The sequence below is a fragment of the Pinus tabuliformis genome, chromosome X (genome assembly GCF_031772625.1).
Source record: "Pinus tabuliformis cultivar Carrire ecotype Pingquan chromosome X, CPIR1, whole genome shotgun sequence".
Classification (NCBI taxonomy): Eukaryota; Viridiplantae; Streptophyta; class Pinopsida; order Pinales; family Pinaceae; genus Pinus; species Pinus tabuliformis.
In genome coordinates, this window is record NC_142308.1 from 134,650,215 (window position 1) to 134,676,534 (window position 26,320).

The 26,320-nt window shown below is 37.8% G+C and overlaps 1 protein-coding gene and 1 pseudogene across 1 annotated transcript in view; one reads left to right on the forward strand and one right to left on the reverse strand.

Annotated features, from left to right (window-relative positions):
• Positions 1 to 7,934, forward strand: part of LOC149138828 (uncharacterized) — an 84,994-nt gene extending 77,060 nt beyond the window's left edge. The window contains exon 3 of the mRNA XM_089450509.1: positions 7,870 to 7,934. Within this exon, the coding sequence (XP_089306635.1) occupies positions 7,870 to 7,934 (65 nt within the window). The remainder of the gene's footprint in view (positions 1 to 7,869) is intronic.
• A 243-nt stretch (positions 7,935 to 8,177) lies between these two features.
• On the reverse strand, positions 8,178 to 9,200 carry LOC149138829 (cyclin-dependent kinase F-4 pseudogene; annotated as a pseudogene).
• Between the last annotated feature and the right edge of the window lie 17,120 nt (positions 9,201 to 26,320).

Below are 26,320 nucleotides of genomic sequence, written 5' to 3' on the forward strand. Positions count from 1 at the left end.
CTTAAGTGAAGAAGGAAGGACACTAATTTCTTTTTCTTTTGACTCAGACGTATGAAAATATGAAGCTCAAGGAGGGCTGAAATTGTAGACTTGAAGCTGGGTTGAAATTATGAAGAAGTAGGGCCGAAATTTTGTCTTTGATGCAGTATTGTTGCAATTAACTTTTGAAGTTTGGAAAAACATCTTGGAGGTTGATTTGGTGGATCAAAGGAGGTTCCTTGTCTAGGTCCGAGGTCTTGGATTGTCTTAGTTTGGTTTGAATATACTAGTGGAAGAGTTTGGTTGGGTTTTCCCCTTCATAGGGTTTTTGCCCTGATTGAGTTCCTATATCCGGTGTCATTGATCTTCATGTTTTGATTTGATGATTGCTTGATTGAAAGAAGATAAAATAAGAACATAAATAAAGTTAATAAGAATACAAGAATATCACAAGTAATCATAGGCTAGAATGTGGAGAGACTCTTTATTTCCCCTTTTTATAACTTACTCACCACTTTTTCCACCCTTTTACCTTCTTTCCTAAAGAATGGGTATATTTTCATTAAGATAAGTTGTTTTGCAAGCCAGAATCTGGTACATATTGAATATTTAATTCTTCTTCTATCTTCCAAAAAATTATAATGATATCTATAAACCTGCAAAACATTTTAGACTTTTTTACACATGGGCCTTGTTACATATTCTGTGTTTTATAAGTAACCTGGTATTCCTCCTTTTCATTCTCGTGTGGCAGGGGTGAAGTCTGCTCGATTCAGATTCTCATGATGTCTCCATTTCCACTCTACATGTTAAGGTTGTCCTACCTTTGCACCATTCCTTCCAGCTCATTGACATGTTCCACCATACCCTAGTCTTATGTTGCCTATATCAGCTCATGCATTCATAGTGTCAACATATCTACTACAAACTGAATCTCCTCCAACTTAGTCTAGTGGAAAGTGATGCGACGTAATCAAATGCACCCTCTTATTGCTCTGATGTGATTTTCTCTCACCATTGTTACCACTATTGGCCATGGTAAGCACCCGACACAAATTTTTCCCTCTACTTTGAATGAGTTGCATGCAATTCTCTAATTTTGATTCCACCACGACACAAATTAAATATTTATTTTTTATCGAACCCATCCATCTCCAATTATGCCCTTTGACTACTCCTTTATTACTACATGATTCCGAATATGGTGATTGGACTAGTAGATCCAACTCCATCGTGTGAAGGAAATTTTATGGTACTAAGTGGATTAACATTTTGGTGCACATGCTTATTACTAATGTCTCGATTGGAGTATATATTAACTCTCCTATTTGTATTTCCTTCTGATGTCGACAATTAGATATCCACATGTCTAACTCCAACCATGAATGGCATCCACTATTTGAGTGGATAAGCATTTGCGTCCTTTGGTGATGTGACGTTATATCCAATACACAAGGATAAATGTTGATGCTATCAATATGATGAGTGCATTGTTTGAGCAGAATGAATAATGCCACTACCCTTTTCTATATTTATCAATGTTTGATTCCTCAATACCACGATTTCAATATTCACTTTTTAGTGTATAAGTTTGATCAATTAAATATTCCTCATTGTTCACTTTCATTACCCCTTGTTCTAGGAAGACTCCTTGATTGGCTAAAGAGTCTGCCACTGTATTAAGATTTTTCTTTATATGATATATCTCTACCTTCTCAAAATGGGTCAAAATTAGCTTGATTCGATGCAGAATTAGAATCAAGGTTTGATAAGGGATACCTTCTACTTTTCTCACTTGGTTTACTATAATGAATGAGTCTTCGAAGACCATCAAATGATGAATTCCTTTGATTAGAGCCAATTCTAATCCTTGCCACAATGCTAAATACTTTGCCTGGTTGCTTGTTGAGTCCCCCTTTCTTTATCGAGGTGAAAGATAACCCCTCCTATTCTTGTCGCCCTTGATTTTACACTTTTATTTTTATAAAGTCACTTTACTGGGTTTTCCACTTTATTAATTTAAAGTGATTTTTCATTAACCTAAGACATGTCCCCCTTTTCATCACTTTGGCATTTGTAATGGTTTTCCCAGGAAAATAATGTTTGGGTAGTTAATTTTTTCTCTTCCTTAGCCCACTGGAACTTAATCAGGTTAGTAAAACTCCCTTTATGCCTCATAAGCTATTGGGGATATTATATTCCAATGCTATGGCAATTCCCAATATTCACTTGGTAATGTTCCTCCTAAATTCCTTCAAAATTTGTGAACTTACTGTAGGTTTTAACCCTGTACAGAAATTACCTACATACGAATTCTTAAACAAAGAAAATAAACAATGCGAGAGCATAACCCATAAAACAGATATGCATAGAGATTTTTCCCTGGATCCCAAAACCGGGACTACTGGCTTGATTTTTCATTATATTCCTTTCAATGTTACAATACATATTTATACATGCCGAAACATCCAATACCATGGACCGAAAACCATCGCGTCCAAAAAACATGTGTGAAAATCATGCACAAAGCCATAGGTGGGTCCGCCCAACCTAACATATGGTCCAAAACCAAAATTTTCCGGGGCGCTGCCCCGGACCCCATAAAGTGGGGTTACGGGTGCCCTTCAAACCCCCTATTAACTACATGGAAAGAATATAACACAACCCAAAAATCTCCCACTTGTTGTTTTCTTTCCACAGGGGGCCACAACAGAGCTTAGTCATTTTTTCACCCCTGAGATTCCCATTGCTTCTCTACACCAAGAGAACTTCTCAGAGCTCACAGATTTTGTCAATGCATCTACAGTATTCTTCAAAGTGTCCACCTTTACCAGCAACACCTTTCTGTCTTGCATCATATCCCTCACAAAGTGATACTGAACATCAATGTGCTTTGTCTTTGAATGATAAGCAGGGTTCTTTGCCAAGAAAATTGCAATTTGGCTGTCACAGTCTATTCTTATAGCTCCCTGTACTAACCCCATACTTGAACACAATCTCTGCAACCAAACTGCTTCCTTGCTTGCATGAGTGGCTGCCATGTATTCAGCCTCTGTAGTTGATAGTGCCACTACAGATTGTTTCTTACTCATCCAACTGACTGCACCTCCAAATAGGTTAAAGACATACCCACTTGTAGATCTTCTCTGATCCAGATCTCCAGCCCAGTCTACATCAACAAAGCCATGAATATCCAAAACTCTGTCCAATCTTGGTCTTCCTTGGTAGCACAAACCATAATCACTAGTGCCACACAAATACCTGAAAACCCGCTTCACTGCTGTCCAATGCTCCTTCCCAGGTTTTGACATAAACCTGCTCAATACTCCCACTACATGTGCAATGTCTGGTCTAGTACAGACCATTGCATACATCAGGCTACCCACTGCACTTGAATATGGAACACGGGACATGTCCTCTTCCTCTTCTTGTGTCTTGGGACACTGTTCAACAGATAACCTCACACCTACAGGAATAGGAACCTTCACCGGTTTACTATCCTGCATATTAAACCTCTGGAGTATTGTATCGACATACTTCCTCTGGTTTAACCAGAGCTTCCTCTTTGACCGATCTCTTTTAATTTCCATGCCCAAAATATAGTTTGCAGCACCAAGATCTTTCATGTCGAATTTGGAGGACAATTGGGTCTTCAAATCCTGGATAATTTCTTTGTCATTTCCAACCAGCAACATATCACCCACATACAAGACTAGATAAATAATACGGTCACCAATTAATTTAAAATACACACAATGATCTGCTTTGCTTCTGGTGAAGCCAAGTCCCCGTATAAATGTATCAAATTTATAATACCACATCCTTGGTGACTGTGTTAACCCATACAGAGACTTCTTTAACTTGCATACTAGTTCTTTCTTACCCTTCACCACAAAGCCTTCAGGTTTCTTCATGTAGATTTCCTCTTCCAAATCCCCGTGAAGAAATGTTGTCTTCACATCCATCTGTTCTACCTCAAAATCAAAAGCACCAAAAACAATTCGCGGCACGTGGGAATAACCTTTTGCTACCAACCGAGCTTTGTATTTCTCCACCTTTCCTTCTGCATTTGTCTTCTTCTTGAACACCCATTTACTGCCAATGGGTTTCCTTCCAGCCGGCAACTCCACCAGATCCCAAGCCTCATTTTTATGCAAAGATGCCATTTCATCGACCATCGCCTCTTTCCAGAGTTTTCCATCCTCTGAATCCACTGCTTCCTTCATAGTTCTGGGATCATTATCAGTAACAGACAAAGCAAAATTTGAACTGAAAGCAGATGGACTATACCAATCTGGCTACCTTCTTTCTCGGACTGATATTCTCACAGCTGGAGTTTGTGGCTCTTCATCTTCTGATTCCTCCTCTACTGCAGAGTCTGGTTCTTCCTCCTTTGGCTCAAACTCTATCTTCTCAGGTTCCTTTGGTTGGACTTCATGTTGAATAACATCTTTTACCTCTCTGAACAACACATCTTGGCTGTACACAACCTTCCGTGTGACTGGGTTCCAAAGCTTATAACCCTTTAAACCATCCTTATACCCAATAAAGATGCACGTTTCAGATTTACTATCCAACTTGGTTCGTTTCTCCTTTGGAACATGTACATATGCATCACATCCAAATACCCTTATATGCGAAAGAGAGGGTTTCTTACCAATCCATACTTCTTGTGGTGTCTTATCCTCCAACGCTGATGAAGGTGATCTATTGATCAGGTAACATGCATTATCCACCGCCTCTGCCCAGAATTCCTGTCCTAACCCAGCACCACTGAGCATGCTTCTTGCCCTTTCCATCAATATCTTGTTCATTCTTTCTGCGACTCCATTTTGCTGAGGTGTATATGGAGTAGTCTTCTACCGTGCTATACCACACTTCTTACAAAATTCTTCAAATTCCTTGCTGCAAAATTCTCCACCATTATCTGTCCTCAGCACCTTTATCTTCTTCTCTGTCTGATTTCCCACCAGAGCCTTAAATTCTTTAAACCTGTCAAAGACTTCAGATTTCTTCTTAAGAAAATATATCCATGTATTCCTTGAGAAGTCATCTATGAATGATACATAGTACACAGACTTACCCAGTGATGGAACCTTCACAGGTCCAAACACATCACTGTGCACAAGCTCTAATATCTATTTCGTCCTCTTACCACCAGAGGGGAAACTCACCCGATTCTACTTACCATATACACAATTTTCACAGAAATCAAAATCCAGAGAGCTATTATTCATAACTTCTACCATACCTTTACCATGAAGTATTCGAAGGCCCTTCTCTCCAATATGTCCAAGCCTTTGATGCCACAACATGGTCTTCTCTCCAGAGACCACTAGATTCTCTACTCCACTTTCAGGAACCATAGAACTATTGCACCCATCAACAACAGTGCTACCTTGCAGCTTGTACAGAGTTCCAATACGAACTCCCCGCATTAATATTAGTGCTCCTCGAACCATCTTGCAGGTATCTTTCTCGAACACCGTCTTTACAGCTGCATCATCCAACTTGCTTACAGAAATCAGATTTCTGGCCAATGCAGGAATATGTAGAACACCCGGAAGTGTTCTAACCCTTCCACCTTGAAACTTCAACTTTACTTTTCCCCGACCAATGATTCTAGCCTTCCTATCATCTCGTAAGAAGACATCACCACCATCGTATTTCTTATACTCGCAGAACCACTCTCTATGGGGAGTGAACTGAAAGGATGCACCTGAGTCAATCAACCATGCCTCATGATCTACATGTGTACTTGAAGAAGCCAGGTACACATCCCCACCTTCATCTGAGGTGGTTTTCGCCTCTGTAGAAGGAGCATCATCAGATCCCTTTCCTTTATCAGGAGCTTTAGATTTACAATCCCTTCTGAAGTGCATTCCTTTCCGCATTTCCACCACACCATCTTTGTAGGTTTTCTTGGAGATTTAGATCTCCCTCTAGATTTAGATCTCCCACTCGATGACTTATTTTTGTTTCTGTTCTGGGACCGTCCTCGTACAGACAAGGAATCACCATTTTGGCTGTCCATATTTTTCCATCTCATCTCCTCCGTCAGCAAGGCTGAGACTATTTCATCAAACTAAAAAGAAGTTGCATTGCTACCTATTGCAATAACCAGACTATCCCATGAATCTGGTAGAGAACACAACAGACCGATGCACTTATCTTCATCTGAAATTTTAATATCAACAGATAATAACTGACTTACCACAGTATTAAACGCATTTAGATGCTCTGTCACCGAGTCTCCATCTTTCATCCTCAGGTTATACAGCTTTCTCCGCAGGAACAATTTATTCACCAGAGACTTAGATTGGTACAAAGTCCCTAACTTGACCCACAAAGCCTTTGCTGTAGCTTCCCTTGATACATTCAGCAATACTGAATCCGAGACACACAATCGTATTGTGCTCTTTGCCTTCCGATCCAACTTCTTCCATTCTTCATCGATCACTCCCGATGGTTTAGTACCCGGATCTGCCACGATCCACTGATCTTTATCCACCAACAGATCCTTCATCTTGAGTTTCCACAACTCAAAATTCTGACAATTGAACTTCTCAATCTCTATCTTTCCACTGCTTGCCATCTTATTTCACCACCAGAATCGATCTCGCAGATCTCCCACTGAATAGGGTCTACCACAAGCCCGAGCGAAACCCCTCAGCAACAAAGGCGTCCCCTTGAAGCCAAAACAGCTCTGATACCAAATGTAGGTTTTAACCCTGTACAGAAATTACCTGCATACGAATTCTTAAACAAAGAAAATAAACAATGCGAGAGCATAACCCATAAAACACATATGCACAGATATTTTTCCCTGGATCCCAAAACCGGGACTACCAGCTTGATTTTTCATTATGTTCCTTTCAATGTTACAATACATATTTATACATGCCGAAACATCCAATACCATGGACTGAAAAACATCGCGTCCAATACCATGGACCGAAAACCATCGCGTCCAAAAGACATGTGTGAAAATCATGCACAAAACCATAGGTGGGTCCGCCCAACCTAACATATGGTCCAAAACCAAAATTTTCCGAGGCGCTGCTCCCGACCCCATAAAGTGGGGTTACGGGTGCCCTTCAAACCCCCTATTAACTACGTGGAAAGAATATAACACAACCCAACACTTACCGAACCTTAGCAACTAATTGATAACATCATTTCCTACTCCATAGGAACTCTTCTTCCTCACAAACCTTCGAGTTACAATGTGGTTGTAGAAGAGATGAGTACACTAGCAGCATGAAGATGAGCTCTCCAATTAGTAATTACCCACTGAATGGAACTTACTCACATCAAACTCTCATATGAATTGATTTAAATTTCAATATATATATATATGATTTCTATATTTTTATCAAGTTAAAATTATATATATGAAGAGAAAAAATGACAACGATTAGACATCAGAGGATTTACGAATGTATAAATATATTGTAAAGAAATGGAGTGCATATATGTACCCTCTCATGGTTATCTGTAACACCCACCTCCGACATTTACCCAAGCTAACTGGTCCACTGGGGTAAACATGCAACAAAGAGTTACTATGATGTGATTAAACTCACTATGTATAGTCAAGAAAGTGGAACTGACAAAACAAAACCAATTTGACTTTTCTAAGGAGCCACAAAACCTTCCAGAGACAACCAACCCTTCCAAGTGCCCAACACATCACACAACTTTTCATTTTCTTCAGCTAGACCCCAAGTTGCTCCCATGAAAAGCTATGCATGCGACTGAGACCCTCCAGTCACTCCCACAACAAGGCATGCATGTGACTATGACCTTTTTCAGGCAATTTTTAGCCAGTGACCTTGGATTTTGTGCCACTTTTTTGGGGGAACTGGTCTGTTGTTGCTTATGTGACAGGGAATGAAGAATGGGTGCTGGAGTGCTTTTGTTGCCGTGGGTCTGCTGTTAGGATCCCACGATAACATTAATTTTATTAGGTCTATGGCGTCAGCACTTACACTCGGTATGAGAGAGGACAACCGTTTAGTAGCATCAACAAACCTAAACTCTTTTGGAAAATTATAAGCGATCTGTCGCCAAATAGCGCATGCAGAGCAGCAGAACTGAAGCTCAACGGGTCTGATCAACATCAATTTCTGTTGTAACTCGCAACGGGGAGTTCTTGCAGGAACTCACAACGGGGAAAGAGGATTGTGGCATAGATTTTATGATCTGTTAAAAGGGATATATTCTCCATTATTATTGGGACGAGCGTTTTTCTCCTGAACTTCTGAATGCTTTTCGATGGGGCTCTGATAAGCAGATTGCAGAACAGGTGGGGGAATTGGGTTGTTGTTGGTAATGTGACAGGGAATGAAGAATGGGTGCTGGAGTGCTTTTCTTGCCGTGGGTCTGCTGTTAGGATCCCACGATAACATTAATTTTATTAGGTCTATGGCCTCAGCACTTACACTCGGTATGAGAGAGGACAACCGTTTAGTAGCATCAACAAACCTAAACTCTTTTGGAAAATTATAATTCAAAGATGCAGCGAGAGCTAACCCATGAAGCCATGTTTGGCTATTGGGACATCCAATCACAGAGCAAATTTTATAAATCTGATTTACCTCCCTTGAGCCACCAAAGAGATTGCAGCCAGCCAAAAGTTGCGCCATGATAACACCCATTGCCCAGATGTCAATGGCGAAGTCATAATCAGTGGATCCAAGAAGCAGTTCCGGCGCTCGATAGGGACGTGTCACAACATATGATCGGAGTGGCTGCCCTGATTGAAGTAGCAGGTTTTTAGCCAACCCAAAATCTGCAATTTTAATGGTGTCTCCACAAACTAATAGGTTATTTGGCTTCAGATCTCGGTGACAATATCCTTGCTCGTGCATGTATGCAAGCCCCTTGAAAAGCTGGAAGAATAAATTGCGCACTTCTTGCTCTGAGAATGGATGGCCTCTGAGTCTCATGAGCTCAGTCAAATCACAATCCATACACTCGAGCACCAAATATAATGTGTTACTCTCCATTATCACTTCATGCAGGCTTACTATATTGGGGTGAACCAATTCTCGCATGCATCTCACCTCTGCAATATTCAAGCATTCCTCATACGCACTGAAACTTCTCTTGAGTTTCTTGATGGCAAAAATATTGCCCGTCATTATCTCCGTCGCCTTCCGAACGGTTCCATTAGTTCCTGTGCCCAAAATCTCTCCGAGAATGACATAACGATCCATTGGCTCTGAAATTTTAAAATAACAACATTGAGCCTGTGCCGAACTACTCTTACGAATTCATACATTAAGTGAACTATTCTTTGTTAAAACTTATAAATACAAATAAGAAAGATTTCTGCACCAAATTTCGGGTCGGCTTTCACAATATATTTTTCTATCTTAAAAATATAAACTTAGTTTTTATTTATATATTTTTCTATCTTAAAAATATAAAGTTAGTTTTTTTTTAAATAAATAAAGTTAAATCAAATAAGTATGCTAAATAACCCGTATAAAGTTAAATCAAATAAGTATGCTAAATAACCCGTATAAGTAATGAGTTTGGAATATCCCTTAAAACTGTTTTTGTTTGGGTAAGTTTTTTTTTTAACATTTTGTATTGTAAATAAAGATTATAAGCAACAAGCTTGAAGTATGTCCTAAAACTGCTTTTACTTGGCTAAGATCTCTTTAGCCAAGCTCTTTTCCCTCACATAAAGAAACAGGCTAACAGCCCAAGACCCATTGGCTTAGGAGTGAAAGCTTACCCTTTACAGACCAGCGGCTAGTTATTCTAGGTGGTGTGGTTTTCTTTGAATAAGAACAATGAGTCATTTATAAGTTAGCCTTAGGTGACAGTAGCCAAAAAGACTATTAATACATGATAGATTTTCAGACTCTAAAAAACAATTATAAACAATTTCACATACAAATAAAAACTTACCAAACTAAAAAAATTCCAAAAGATATCACCATTAATAATATTCTAAATTTATATTAAATATATGCTGTTTAAAAATCAAATTTCTATTATACTGGTTCAACCATGGCAATATTCATTATAACTCTTTCTCCATTCTTATTGATATTTCAGATCATAATAAAAGGGTTTTTTGTTTTCTTAAATAACTGACTATTTATAATAATTGAATAGGTAATAGGATTAATGAGTGTAAATATTTTATTTTAGGTTATTGAAAATTTTATTTATTTATTAAATGGTCGTGTTGTGATTTAATATATATTAACTAGTAAAAAATTATTAATATTATTATTGTAATCATTAATAATTAAGGTTTTTATGGTAAGAAATTAGTCATAAAGTTAGACTAACTTTATGTTAGGTTTGTTGAGATTGACATTATATCCAAATATTTTTCATTTGGAGGTTGTCGCAACAAAAATATTAGTGAATATTATTTTTTTTTGGGAATATCAATACAAGTTTTTGTTTGTGTAAATGTTATATTGTGATTTGTATTTTATTATTTATATAGGTTTTAAATTTTAGGTATTTTTTACATAAGTAAACTACATGTTATATAGGGAGAAATATGGGTTTCATTTAAGGAAAATAATTAAAAATCTTCTTCAAACTTTATATATAGATTAGAAAAATTGGAGTGTTATTTTGATGGGATATGTTTATAGCAATCACAACATTTGTGGAGTAGGAGGTAATGCATTTTTAAGAAGACATTATGAGATTAATTTCAAAGGAATTGTAATAGATGAATTAAATAAGAAAAATGTGTATTCTATGATAAACTCTAAAAATAACATAATAGAAATTTGCAAATAGTGTACAAGTTATGAATGAGTAGGAAAATGAAACTTTCAGTATAACATTATTATCAACACTATTAATGGAGAAAATTAGAGAGGGGAAAACATATTTTATTTCATTATCTTTGCAACAATCTATAGAGAGCTAAATAAGAAGTTACACATGTTGTTTTAGTAAGCACTAAGGATGCACAAATGATTGAAGGAGATAATACAAAAACATAAATGGAAATAACCAATTTCAAACTTCAATTTATTTCTAATTGAGCTATAGTACAAATGATATGTTGGATGTGTTCTTTTGAAATAAATATCAATGTAAAACCACCACGTTTAAAAAATTGATTGTAATAAGTGAATTTTTGTTTAATTTGATGTTTCTGAAATATTTTATCATTGCATCAAGTGAAGAATTTGATCTTTTTTTAAGAGCCCAAGCTTGGCAACCACATGTATATTTGTTTTAATATGAAAATACAATTTTTTGTTGGAAACAAATATACTAAAACTTTATCAATGCACCTTCATATCCCAACACATATACTAACCTTAACTTCAAAGGCATTTTTTAGGCTAGAGACATATTCCATTGCCTATAAACATTGATATTTATCATATAGTGAATCAAATTATCGCTAGGAAACATACATATAAGGAATACAAGTGGGATACCTTAGTTGGATGCCTTTGTAAAACTATGTAGGTATGAGTAAAGTCATAATTCATTATATTTAATTTTATTATATATTTTATCTTCCACATACCCTTGGGTATATTAAAAGACCCATAGGCATACTAGAACCACTCCTACAAAATCATTTTTACTATTTATCTCTATAGTGTACATACCGCAACAGTAGAGGATATTTCTCTTATATATATGGGAATTGGGTAGTACAACCAAGGGTATAATGTTTCCTCAATTAGCATGAAATATTGTTGCATTCCCTCCCACCTCCTTGTACTTTCTCAAGTGGTGAGAGATGTCACCTATGAATTAACCCTATATCCAAACTCCATTATGAATATTGTGTTACATAAATCTTTCTTTTCCAAAAAATGTAATTAAATTGTGATATCACCATCGTATCCAGTTGGTCAATGGATTTCAGTTGACATATATTTCATCTCAATCCAATTCCTTGATTGAAAGTTATGGCTTATTGAAGTTATACCAAACATAATGCCACATGGAATCCACTTGTAGCTGACATGGCTCACCCATGTCCCCACACAGAGTTCCATGTCACTCGAAATCACCTTGAGTGGCATCGATATGTGAGGTAGTTCCTCAGTATGGGGTTCCACAGTGTCCCACCAACCTAGAAAATCAGGTGGTTTCCGCAGGGGAGGTTCTTGAGAGGTCAACAATCAATGGTGGTTTCATGTTAGGTCCCTATAATACTAGTGTATTCCCTTATTATTATTGTCATTGTAGCCCCTTATTATTTTTGTTGTGCCCATGTTGTCCCGATATTGTTATTATTGTACCCCATAGAAGGCCACTATTATTATTTTTGTGCCCTTACATTATTATTGTTATGTCGGTTGTGGTTATATTGCGACCCCTTTGACTCCTATATATAGAAAGGATGTCTTTCCATTTGTATCATCCAAGAATTTTTCATTTAGGTAATGTAAAGGAGGTTTCCCCCTCGAAGAGGCTACTTTTGAAGTCATTGATCTCTCTATTTCTTCTATTTTGTGAGCTGGATGCATAACAATTGGTATGAGAGCTTTGGATTCTAGGGTTTCGCTCCTTCAAACATGTCATCATGGAATTTTTGCTATAACGTGTTTTCTATGAAGCTTCAGAATCTGAAATTAAAACCCATTTGAGCTAAAATCGTGATGAACCTTGTGACCGAATTTCAGATATTGTTCTGCTATAGTTTCAGAGATATGAACTAAGGAAGTTGGGGTTTTTGTAGGCTCCCTAATTCGATCTCAAACATGTCACCTTGGGAAATTCATCATAACTTTCTCTTTGAGCATCGGATTGTAATTTTGTAAAAGATGACAGAAATAGGATGCAATTTAGTTTGTTGGGTACCATTTTCAGGGCTGAAGGTCGAAACAATGACACGTGGCATGTCGTACAAGTTCACTCTACTAAACCATTCTATAATCATGTCATCACGAGAGATTGGGTATAACTCTTTCTTGGAGAATCCAATCGTGATCAGACTTATGGGGTTGGAAAGATGACCTATAGGGCTATCACAAGATGAAGTTTCAGAACTTGGAGATTCGAAATTACATAGCTACATTTGTTTCAAGATCGTGATCATACAAAGGAAAAAAAAGACGTGTAGTTTTTTTTTTTTAATTTCCATAAGTTTTGTTTGAGAAAGTAGTTTGGAGTGATTCAAAGGAAATTGTGAAGCATAATTATCATTCATTGTTGAACCGAAGAAAGAAAATGGAAACACCTAGTAAGCAAACCGAAATCTCTATAATGACACATGAAGAAGAGGAAGAAATGCAACATGATATATCAAAATTACAAAACCAAGTGCAAAAAAATTGGCTCTCACATAAAGTAATTGAAGCTAAGATGGATGGTTTAAAGAATGGAATGGAAGCTAATATAGATGGCATGGAAGCTAAGATGGATGGTATAGAAGAAAAACTTAAATGCAACATGGAAGATTTGAAGATAGATTTGACAAAGTTGCTACAAGAAATGCTTACTAATCGTGAAAGGGTAGTAAAGGAAACTCATGATGAGAACAAAATAAATGTTAATCATGATTTCATAGACTCTAACATTGGATTGAAGACCCACCATGTTGAAGAGATCGATATGAGGAAGTTTGATGGAAAGGATCCCATAACATGGATACTACAATGGAGCAATATTTTGATCTCCATAATGTGCAAAACAAACAAAAGGTATGCATTGCAACTTTATATTTGGAACCCAATTAGTTTGTATGGTATTGATGGATTTTCTCTCGTAAAAAAATGCCACTTGGGTAATTTTTACAAAAGAAATGATAGCACATTATGAGGATACAAAAAGAAACACCTTTTTTAGCCAATTGATAAATCTCAAACAAAAGGGTTCAATGGTGGAGCACATTGAGGACTTCCAAAAATTGAATATAAGGGTAAAAGGTATTCTAGAGGAGCATAGGATTGATGTGTTCATAGGGAATTTAAGGGATAAAATCCAACATGAGGCTTTCCTTTGGGAACCTGATTCATTGGAAAAGGCATTCGGGTTGGCAAGAAAAATTGAAAGAAAAATTATGACAACAAGGAAGCCTACCACTCACAACTATAAAGGTGGAAGTGTTGTTGCCCCTAGCCTTCAGAACCCACAAGGTTGACACCACAAACATTAGAAGAAAAAAGAGCAAAAGGGCTTTGTTACAATTGTGATAGAAAATACAATAAAGGTCATAAGTGTGTTGAGAAGAAATTATTTTACATAGATTGTGAAGAGGAGGAAGAAAAGGAACAAAAAATGTCAAAAGAAGAGGATATACACCAGGAACACACCCTAGAGAGAGAAGAAATGAATTTGACCATATTTTGTAATGCATTGGCCAGAATTACCACTCCTCAAACTCTCAAGATATAAGGACATATGAAGAATACAAAGGTAATAGTGTTCATTGATTCGGGCAATACCCATAATTTTATTCATTGTAAGATAGTGAAGGAATCTAATTTCTTCCTATATCCATCACTAGAGTGTGATGTGATGGTTTCAAATGGAGGAACCATAAATTTTGTTAGCCTCGCTCTCTTAAAAATCAATAATAAATCCAATTATTAAATTAAATAAATAAAATCATGAGAATTCCTCAAACTAAGGAGTCTAGTTTGGATGAGATATCCTCTCCAACTAGCTCTCCTAAATTAGTGTGTAAGTTGAGAAATTGTTTCAACCAAGTGAGTCTAAGATAGACGCCCTATCTTAAGACCACTTACTCGTGTATTTAAATGTATTATTAAATTATTTGAATAATGTGAATTACATGAGCATGAGAGACCACATGATGGCTCTCTGCCTTTTCCACCAGTTTAATTTTTGTGTGTTAATTTGTTGTGCATATGGTTATATGGCTTTGTGATTATTCTTCATGTGGTATCGGAGCATTATATGTTGGGTTGTGTTATATTCTTTCCACATAGTTAACAGGGGGTTTGAGGGGCACCCGTAATGAAAATTTTGGTTTTGGACCCTATGTTAGGTTGGGCAGACCCACCTATGGTTTTGTGCATGATTTTCACACATGTTTTTTGGACGCGATGGTTTTCGGTCCATGGTATTGGACGCGATGGTTTTTGGTCCATGGTATTGGATGCTTCAGTATGTATAAATATGTATTGTAACATTGAAAGGAACATAATGAAAAATCAAGCTGGTAGTCCCGGTTTTGGGATCCAAGTGAAAATCTCTGTGTATATGTGTTTTATGTGTTCTGCTCTCGCATTATTTATTTTCTATGTTTTAGAATTTGTATGCAGGTAATTTCTGTATGGGGTTAAAACCTACATTTGGTATCAAAGCAAATTTGGCTTCAAGGGGACGCCTTTGTTGCTGAGGGGTTTCGCTTGGGCCTGTGGTAGAACCTATTGAGTGGGAGATCTACGAGATCGATTATGGTGGTGAAAGAAGATGGCAAGCTGTGGAAAGATAGAGATTGAGAAATTTAATGGTCAGAGTTTTGAGTTGTGAAAACTCAAGATGGAGGATGTGTTGGTGGATAAAGGCCACTGGATCGTAGTAGATCCAGGTACTAAACCAATGGGAGTGTCTGATGAAGAATTGAAGAGGTTAGATCTGAAGGCAAAAAGCACAATATGATTGTGTGTCTCAGATTTAGTATTGTTGAATGTATCAGGGGAAGCTACAACAAAGGCTTTGTGGGACAAGTTAGGGACTTTGTACCAATCTAAGTCTTTGGTGAATAAACTATTCCTGTGGAAAAAGTTGCTGTATAACCTGAGGATGAAAGATGGAGACTTGGTGACAGAGCATCTGAACGCATTTAATATTGTGGTAAGTCAGTTAGCATCTGTTGATATTAAAATTTCATATGAAGATAAGTGCATCAGTTTGTTGTGTTCTCTACCATATTCGTGGGATAGTCTAGTTATTGCAATAGGTAGCAATGCAACTGCCTTATAGTTTGATGAAATAGTCTCAGCTTTGTTGATGGAGGAGATGAGACGGAAAAATATGGAGAGCCAAAATGGTCATGCCTTATCTGTATGAGGACGGTCCCAGAACAGAAACAAAAATAAGTCATCGAATGGGAGATCTAAATCTAAAGGGAGATCTAAATCTCCAGGAAAACCTATAAAGGTGGTGTGCTGGAAATGCGGAAAAGAAGGCTACTTCAAAAGGGACTATAAATTTAAAGCTCCTGACAAAGGAAAGGGATCTGATGAGGCTCCTTTTCCAGAGGTGAAAAACACCTCAGATGAAGGTGGGGATGTGTACTTGGCTTCTTCAAGTACACATGTAGATCATGAGGCATGGTTGATTGACTCAGGTGCATCCTTTCACTTCACTCCCTATAAAGAGTGGTTCTGTGAGTATGAGAAATTTTGTGGTGGTGATGTCCTCTTAGGGGATGATAGAAAGGCTAGAATCATTAGTCGTGGAAGGGTTAGAACACTTTCGGGTGTTCTACATATTCCTACATTAGCCAGAAATTTGATTTCTATTAGTAAGCTGGATTATGCAGGTGTAAAAACAGTGTTCGAGAAGGATACCTGTAAGATGGTTCGGGGAGCATTGGTATTGATGCAAGGAGTTCGGATTGGAACTCTGTACAAGCTGCAAGGTAGAACTATTGTGCAACAGTTCCGTGGTTCCTGAAAATGGAGCAGAAAATCTAGTGGTCTCTAGAGAAAGGACCATGATGTGGCATCAAAGGCTTGGACATATTGGAGAGAAGGGCCTTCGAATACTTCATGGTAAAGGTATGGTAGAAGGTATGAGTAATAGCTCTCTGGATTTTGATTTCTGTGAAAATTGTGTATACGGGAAGCAAAATCGGGTGAGTTTCCCCTCTGGTGGTAAGAGGGTGAAACATATATTAGAGCTTGTGCACAGTGATGTGTTTGGACCTGTGAAGGTTCCATCACTGGGTATGTCTGTGTACTATGTATCATTTATAGATGACTTCTCAAGGAATACATGGATATATTTCCTTAAGAAGAAATCTGAAGTCTTTGATAGGTTTAAAGAATTTAAGGCTCTAGTGGAAAACTAGATAGAGAAGAAGATAAAGGTATTGAGGACAGATAATGGTGGAGAGTTTTGCATTAAGGAATTTGAAGAATTCTACAAGAAGTGCGGTATATCACGACAGAAGACTACTCCATATACACCTCAGCAAAATGGAGTTGCAGAAAGAATGAACAAGACGTTGATGGAGAGGGCAAGAAGCATGCTCAGTGGTGTAGGGTTAGGATAGCAATTTTGGGTAGAGGTGGTGGATACTGCATGTTACCTAGTCAATAGGTCACCTTCATCAGCGTTAGAGGATAAGACTCCACAAGAGGTATGGACTGGTAAGAAACCCTCTCTTTCACATTTGAGGGTATTTGGATGTGATACATATGTACATGTTCCAAAGGAGAAAAGAACAAATTTGGATAGTAAATCTAAAAAGTGCATCTTTATTGGGTATAAGGATGGTTTAAGGGGTTATAAGCTTTGGAACCCAGTAATAAGGAAGGTTATGTATAGCCGAGATGTGGTGTTTAGAGAGGTGAAAGATGTTATTAAACATGAAGTCCAACCGAAGGAACCTAAGAAGATAGAGTTTGAGCTAAAGGAGGAAGAATCAGACTCTACAACAAAGGAGGAACCAAAAGATGAAGAGCCACGAACTCTGGTTGTGAGAAGATCAGTTCGAGAAAGAGGGCAGCCAAAAAGGTATAGTCCATCTGCTTTCTGTTCAAATTTTGCTTTGTCTGTTGCTAATGATGATCCCAAAACTGTGAAGGAAGGAGTGGATTCATAGGATGGAAAACTCTAGAAAGAGGCCATGGTTGATGAAATGGCATCTTTGCACGAAAATGAGGCTTGGGATCTGGTGGAGTTACCAGATGGAAGGAAACCCATTGGCAACAAATGGGTGTTTAGAAAGAAGACAAATGCAGAAGGAAAAGTGGAGAAATACAAAGCTCGGTTGGTAGCAAAAGGTTATTCCCAGGTGCCGGGAATTGATTTTGGTGATATTCTTTCTCCTGTTGCCAAGGTAACTTCTATTAGATTCCTTTTATCTGTTGCTGCTATTTTTGATTTTGAGGTAGAACAGATGGATGTGAAGACAACATTTCTTCATGGGGATCTAGAAGAGGAAATCTACATGAAGCAACCTGAAGGCTTTGCGATGAAGGGTAAGAAAGAATAGGTATGCAAGTTAAAGAAGTCTTTGTATGGGTTAAAATAGTCACCAAGGATGTGGTATTAGAAATTTGATACGTTTATACAGGGACTTGGCTTCACTAGAAGCAAAGCAAATCACTGTGCGTATTTTAAATTAATTTGTGACCGTGTTATTTATTTGGTCTTGTATGTGGATGATATGTTGTTGGTTGGAAATGACAAAGAAGTTATCTAGGATTTGAAGACCCCATTTTCCTCCAAATTCGACGTGAAAGATCTTGGTGCTACAAACTATATTTTGGGCATGGAAATTAAAAGATATCAGGTAAAGAGGAAGCTCTGGTTAAACCAAAGGAAGTATGTCGAGACAATACTGCAGAGGTTTAATATGCATGATAGTAAATTGGTGAAGGTTCCTATTCCTGTAGTTGTGAGGTTATCTCTTGAATAGTGTGCAAGACACAAGAAGAGGAAGAGGACATGTCCCGTGTTCCATATGCAAGTGTAGTTGGTAGCCTGATGTATGAAATGGTCTATACTAGACTAGACATTCCACATGTAGTGGGAGTATTGAGCAGGTTTATGTCAAAACCAGGGAAGGAGCACTTGACAATAGTGAAGCGGGTTTTCAAATATTTGTGTGGCACTAGTGATTATTGTTTGTGATACCAAGGAAGACCAGTATTGGACAGAGTGTTGGATATTCATGGCTTTGTTGATGCAGACTGGGCTGGAGATCTGGATCAGAGAAGATCTACATGTGGGTATGTGTTTAACCTATTTGGAGGTGTAGTTAGTTGGATGAGTAAGAAACAATTTGTAGTGGCAATGTCAACTATAGAGGTAGAATACATGGCAGCCACTCATGTAAGCAAGGAAGCAGTTTGGTTGCAAAGATTATGTTCAAATATGGGGTTAGTACATGAAGCTATAAGAATAAACTGTGACAGCCAAAGTGAAATTTTCTTGGCAAAGAACCCCGCATATCATTCAAAGACAAAGCACGTTGATGTTTAGTATCACTTTGTGAGGGATATGACAGAAGACGAAAAGGTGTTGCTAGTAAAGGTGGACACTTTGAAGAATACTGCAGATGCATTGACAAAATCTGTGAGCTCTGAGAAGTTCTCTTGGTGTAGAGAGACAATGGGCATTTCAGGGCTAGAAAAATGACTAAGCTCTCTTGTGGCCCCCTGTGGAAAGAAAACAACAAGTGGGAGAATGTTGGGTTGTGTTATATTCTTTCCACGTAGTTAACAGGGGGTTTGAGGGGCACCTATAACACCACTTTATGGGGTCTGGGGTAGCGCCCCAGAAAAGTTTGGTTTTTGACCCTATGTTAGGTTGGGCGGACCCACCTATGGTTTTGTACATGATTTTCGCACCTGTTTTTTGGACGCAATGGTTTTCGGTCCGTGGTATTGGACGCGACGGTTTTCAGTCCATGGTATTGGATTCTTTGGCATGTATAAATATGTATTGTAACATTGAAAGGAACATAATGAAAAATGAAGTTGGTAATCCCGGTTTTGGGATCTAGGGGAAAATCTCTGTGTATATGTGTTTAATGTGTTTTGCTCTTGCATTATTTATTTTCTGTGTTTTAGAATTCGTATGCAGGTAATTTCTATACGAGGTTAAAACCTACATTATAGTTCTTAGGGCCTGAATGATTTTGTGGTAATTTTCCATGCAATATTATGAGTGATGGCGATATCTTAACTAGAGCCATATGGCCTTGAGACTTGGCCCCTTCCAAGTTGAGGGAAAATATGTATTTGTTTTGAGTTATGCATTGCGGACTGTGTGAGAATTTTATGGCTAAGATGGCAGACTACATGCAAAGAGATTGCATTCCAGCCAAGGGACAAATTTGGAAGATAATTTCTTTTGAAATCGAATGCTGCATTTGATTTATTTGTGCATTATAAGGAAAGGGTTAAATATCCTTTATGACTAGTAATTTGTTCAAGGGGCTGTGAGCTAGGTTTATTCATGCGTAGAAATCATAGATGTTGAGATTTCTTTGTGTTATATTTTGAATTTTTTTTGGAGAAGAGAGTGCCCTACGCATGGACCCAAAAGTTGGAGTTGTATTGGGAGCTTTTGACTGTGTTAGGTGATCTATGTAAGCCTGGAGTCTAGATCGATTGTTCATTGAGATATGCACAGATAATTGGAGAGACCATCCATGTGAAATAAATCATATTGGAGTATAGAGAACAGTTGGCTTGAAGCCATCATGGAATTCCTGGCTATGTTAATTGATCGCTAAGTGGGATGACAAGAGATGCCATATTAAAAGGAACAGTGTTAGTGCTGGAGGTTGTGCTGTGCAAGATGTTGTTGTGTCAAAGCTATGGTCATGTGATCTGAGAGTTGTGTTGAAGATCGAGTGCTAGTGTATGCAACCTGAAGCATTTTTTTTAACTTGTATGATTTTTGGAGCATTAGACCATCTACGTGGAAAGTTAACGAAGAACAATCTATAATGTTTGCGACCTCGGCATCGGATGGCGGAGACCCAGCACCCTCGAGCGCATTGTTTATTTCTTTTTCTTTGTGAGTAAGGATGATAAGTGATCCAGTAGAAATCTCTCATTCACCCAGCAATGGCTATGATGCGTGGGATGCGTCGGCAGCATTTGGCCTAGGTGAAGGGTTGATAAAACTTGGTTAGCATCCTCACGCGCGCACACTGCCTCCTACAAGGCGTTCCACCCCTGCTCGTTCTGGAGGCTCCAATCTGCCTCAGAAGCCATCAATATCTCCAAGGCTGTACAAACTGATCGAGCTTTTAGTTCTCTGTTTTGAAGCTTCCACCGTAATGAGCCAAACAAATAAGAGCGTGGCAATAGTGGTGGCCAGAGCGCAGTTTATGTAGCATCACTCGACACCTTGCGTATTGCAGATTCAAGCTCTTTTTTTTATTCATGCAGAAAATAGCATTTTTGTTGTTGTGGTAACTTCTCCAAATGAATTTTTTAAGGTGTGCTTTGACCTTTTCTAAAAGGAGATCTGTTCGCTTTGTCAAATGACTTCATAAAGTTTAATTTTTTTTTAAAGATTTCTAATAGTGGTTAATTTGGCACATGGTTTCAGAATACAATATGTTATTTTATAATAGCTATTGTCCCCAACAAGAAGAATGCAAGTAGAAGCATGTTGACTGATTTTCCCAAGAAAGAGAAAGCTGAATGTTGGGTCACCATTGCTCAATTAGATTTGTGATCAAGTGTGATTATGTGTGGTAATGAAGTTTTTGTAATGGAGAGATAAGGTAAATTTATTTTTGTAATTTTGGAGCAATAAGTGTGCATTTTTTTAAGTGTGGAGTGACAAGTGAGATTTTTTTATAAAGTAAGAGATTATTTCCTTGTAATGGAGTGATAAGGTGTATTTGTTAAGGAGGTTGTTATGAAACCAGCTGAAGAAAAGATAGAAAAGATATATCAACGCCTTAGAATTCAGCCTCTTCGAGGGGGCAACCTCCTTTACATTACATAAATGAACAATTCTTGGATGATACAAATGACAAAACCTCCTTTCCATATATAGGAGTCTAGGGAGTCACAATATAATCTAGTCGACCTAACAATAATTATATAAAGCCACAAAAATAACAATACAGGGATTCTATGGGGCACAGAAATAACAATATGGGGGTAATAGGGGCACAACAATATAAATAAGGGGTATAAATACAATAGTAATGGGGTAATCACTAGTATTATAGGGACCCAACATGCCCCTCTCCTTCAAAAAAGTGTTGTCCTCAACGCTTGAGTAGTTCTGGATACTTCTGCATAAAATTCTCATCCTCCCATGTGGAATCTTCAGCGGATAAGTTCTTCCACTTGATAAGATACTCTGAAATTGATCGATTTCGTAGCTGTCGAGTTCTTGTTTCTGTGACTGCTTCCGGTTCCAATATAATTTTTCCTTCCTCGTCAAGTTCTGGCAATATTGTTTGAATTGGGAGCTTGTCACCTATAACCTTCTTTAAACATGAAACATGGAAAACTGGGTGCAATCGAGAAGCTGCAGGAAGCTCCAATTTGTATGCCATAGTACCAATCTTTTGCAACACCTTGTACGGACCATAATACTTTGGTGATAATTTATTATCCTTCTTAGCTTGCTTTAGGGACATTTTCTTATATGGTTGTAGCCGTAGGAATACCCAATCACCTACATCAAAACTTCTTTCACTGCGATGTTGATCTGCCTGTTGTTTCATTCTATTTTGTGCCAACACGAGGTTATCCTTTAAGAGTTGGAGGACTTGTTGTTGATGTTCGATGTGATGTTCCACTGCCTGAACCTTAGAATTTTCTCTTAAATATGATGTGATGGATGGTGGTTGATACCCATAAAGTGCCATAAATGGGGTCATTTTTGTTGCTGTATGGAAGGAAGTGTTATACCACCATTCAGCCAGAGGCAACCATTTGACCCATTGTGTTTGTTTATCAGATACAAAGCAACGAAGATATCCTTCCAAACATTTGTTTACTATCTCAGTTTGCCCATCAGATTGAGGATGATAAGATGAGCTATGAGCTAACTGAGTACCAAGACAAGAAAATAATTCTGTCCAAAAATTTCCAGTGAAAATGGGATCTCTGTCACTTACAATAATCTTTGGGTTTCCATGTAGCTTTTGAACTGTTTCCATAAATGCAGTAGAAACTGTACTGGCTTTAAATGGATGTGATAATGCACAAAAGTGTGCATACTTGGTAAGTCTGTCAACTACCACCATGATGACACTCTTTCCCTCAGACTTGGGTAAACCTGTGATAAAATCCATTGAAACCTCCTCCCAACATTGGCTTGGAATGGATAAAGGTTGTAATAGACCCGGTGTCTTAATTGTTTCAACTTTATTTTTCTGGCAAACCAAACATTCTGCCACAAACTTTTGAATATCTGATTTAAGGCCATTGCAAAAAAATTCCTTCTTAACCCTGTGGTAAGTTTCTAAAAATCCTGAGTGCCCTCCTAAGGGAGAACTGTGCAATTCCATAAGAATCTTTTGTTTTAGCTGGGAATTCTTACAGAGGTATAAGCGATCTTTGTACCATAACGAATCATTTTTCCAGCTAAATGTATCAGAAGTACTGGAATCTTGTTGTAGCTTTCGAATAAGTGCCCACACTTCTTCGTCATTCTTCCATTCCTCCCTTGCTTCGTTTATCCAATCTGGTTGGATAATAGAAATGGCACACAACAATGCTTCCACATCCTCATCCTTTCTTGAGAGTGCATCTGCCACCACATTTTGCTTCCCTTTTTTGTAGATGATTTCAAAGTCATAACCCAACATCTTTGTGACCCACTTTTGTTGCTCTTCAGAGGATAATCTTTGTTCTAAAAAGTATTTAAGGCTATCATGATCCGTTTTTACCTTGAAGTGTCTTCCCATTAGGTAGGGTCGCCATTTCTTAAGTGCATGGAGTATTGCCAACATTTCCTTCTCATAAATAGCTTTGCTTAAAAACTTTCCCTTGATTGGACGACTTTCAAAAGCAATGGGTCTTTCATCTTGCATTAGAACAACACCAATTCCATTTCCTGAAGCATCACATTCCACAATAAAGGTTTTTGTGAAGTCTGGTGTAGCTAAGACCGGTGCTTGGCACATTGCCTCTTTAAGATGTTCAAAGGCCTTTGTTGCTTCCGGAGTCCATGAAAATGAATCTTTCTTCAATAATGTTGTTAGAGGTGCTGCTATTCTCCCATAATTCTTAACAAACTTGCGATAATACCCTGTCAACCCAAGAAATCCTCGCAGATGCTTTATGGATGTGGGGATTTTCCATTCCTTAATGGCTTTAATTTTGCTAGGGTCTACCTTAACTCCTTCATGAGATACAATATGACCCAAATATTCCACCTCCTGGACTCCAAAGAAACATTTGGATCTTTTTGCATATAATTGTTTCTCCTCCAATAGTTGTAGCACCCTGTCAACATGTTCAACATGATCCTTCCAAGACTTGTTGTAGATTAGTATATCATCAAAAAATACTAACACAAATTTTCTAAGGAATGGTTTGAAAATTGAATTCATCAAACCTTGAAATGTTGAAGGTGCATTGGTAAGGCCAAAAGGCATGACCAAAAATTCATAATGACCCTCATGAGTTCTAAATGCCGTTTTCGGAATGTCTTCAATCTTCATTCTGATTTGATGATATCCCGAACGAAGATCCAACTTGGTGAAGTAAATTGATCCATGCAATTCATCCAGTAATTCATCAATAACAGGAATGGGGAACTTATCTTTAATAGTGAGCTTGTTGAGCTCCCTATAATCCGGACACATGCGCCATGATCCATCCTTCTTGTGCACCAATACTACTGGAGCTGAGAAAGAACTTTGACTGGTTGAATTATACCAGCCTCTAGCATTTCTGCAACCATACGTTCAATTTCACTTTTTTGGACATAGGGATATCTGTACGGCCTGATGTTTGGAGGAACACTTCCTGGAATCAGATGAATAGCATGATCATGATCACGCATAGGTGGGAGACCTTGGGAGTCTCAAATACCTTGGAATGATTGTCCAAGACTTTTTGGAGATCTGGAGAAATAGATGATTCCAATGTGGAAACATCTAGCGAACATAATTGTGCAATTACACCTCTTTGCTCCTTTTTTAGAAGCTTTGTCATACCATTAGAGCTGATTATCTTTCCTGGTTTCCCTGCAATACCCCTTAATTCAACTTCCTTTCCTTCCGTAGAAAATTTGATGAAAAGTTCTTGAAAATTAAAAGCTATTGTACCCAAGGATTGTAGCCATTGGACTCCTAGTACAACATCAGCACCTCCCATTGGAATGGAAAGCATTGGGCTAGTCAATACATATTCTCCCATGGATAGCTTGATATTATGGCACTTTCCAGAGAAATTTATTGTTCCTCCATTTGCAATCATCACTTGACACTCTGGTGCTGGATATAGGAAGCAATTCAATTCTTTTGCTACCCTACAATGAATAAAATTGTGGGTGCTTCCTGAATCAATCAACACTATTACCTTTTTCTTCTTGATTTGTCCTTCTATCTTGATGGTTTGAGGAGTGGTAATTCCCGCCAATGCATTACAAGATATGGTCGGATTTATTTGTTCTTCATCTAGGCTTTGTTCTTGAAGTATATCTTCTTCTTTTGACCTTTCTTGCTCCTTTTCTTCTTCCTCTTCACAATCTATGTAGAATAATTTCTTCTCAGCACACTTATGACCTTTAGTGTATTTGCTATCACAACTGTAACAAAGCCCTTTTGCTCTTTTTTCTTCCAATTGTTGTGGTGTCAACCTTATAGGTTGTGGAAGACTAGGGGCAACAACACTTCCGTCTTTATAGTTGTGAGTGGTATGCTTCCTGGTTGCCATAATTTTGCTTTCCATTTTTCTTGCTAACCTGAATGCCTTCTCTAATGAATCAGGTTCCCAAAGGCGAACATCATGTTGGATATTATCCTTTAAAGACCCTATGAACACATCAATCCTATGCTCCTCTGGAATATCTTTTACCCTTATGTTCAATTTTTGGAACTCCTCAATGTGCTCCATTACTGAACCCTTTTGTTTGAGACTTATCAATTGGCTAAAAAAAGTGTTGCTTTTTGTATCTTCATAATGTGCTATCAATTCTTCCGTAAAAATTGCCCAAGTGATAAATTGTTTACGAGAGCAAAGCCATTGATACCATACAAACTGATTTGGTTCCAAATATACAGTTGCCATACGTACCTTTTGTGCGTTTTGCACATTATTGAGATCAAAGAATTGCTCCATCTGTAATATCCATGTGGCGGGATCCTTGCCATCAAACTTCCTCATATCGATTTTTGGAATATGGTGATTCTTCGATCCAACATTAGTGTCTATGGAATCATGATTAACATTTCTTTTGTTCTCATCATGAGTTTCCTTTACTACCTTTTCACCATTAGTGACCCTTTCTTGTAGCAACTTCGTCAATTCTTCCATGTCTGTCTTCATATCTATCTTCAAATCTGCCATGTCTCTCTTGAAATCTGTCTTTGAATCATCCATCTTAGCTTCCATGCCCTTTATCTTAGATTCCACACCATTTACCTTAGATTCCACGCAATTTATCTTATATTCCACGCCACTTATCTTAGCTTTTGTTAGCTTTTGTGAGCGTGACATTTGTAGCATTTCTTCCTCTTCTT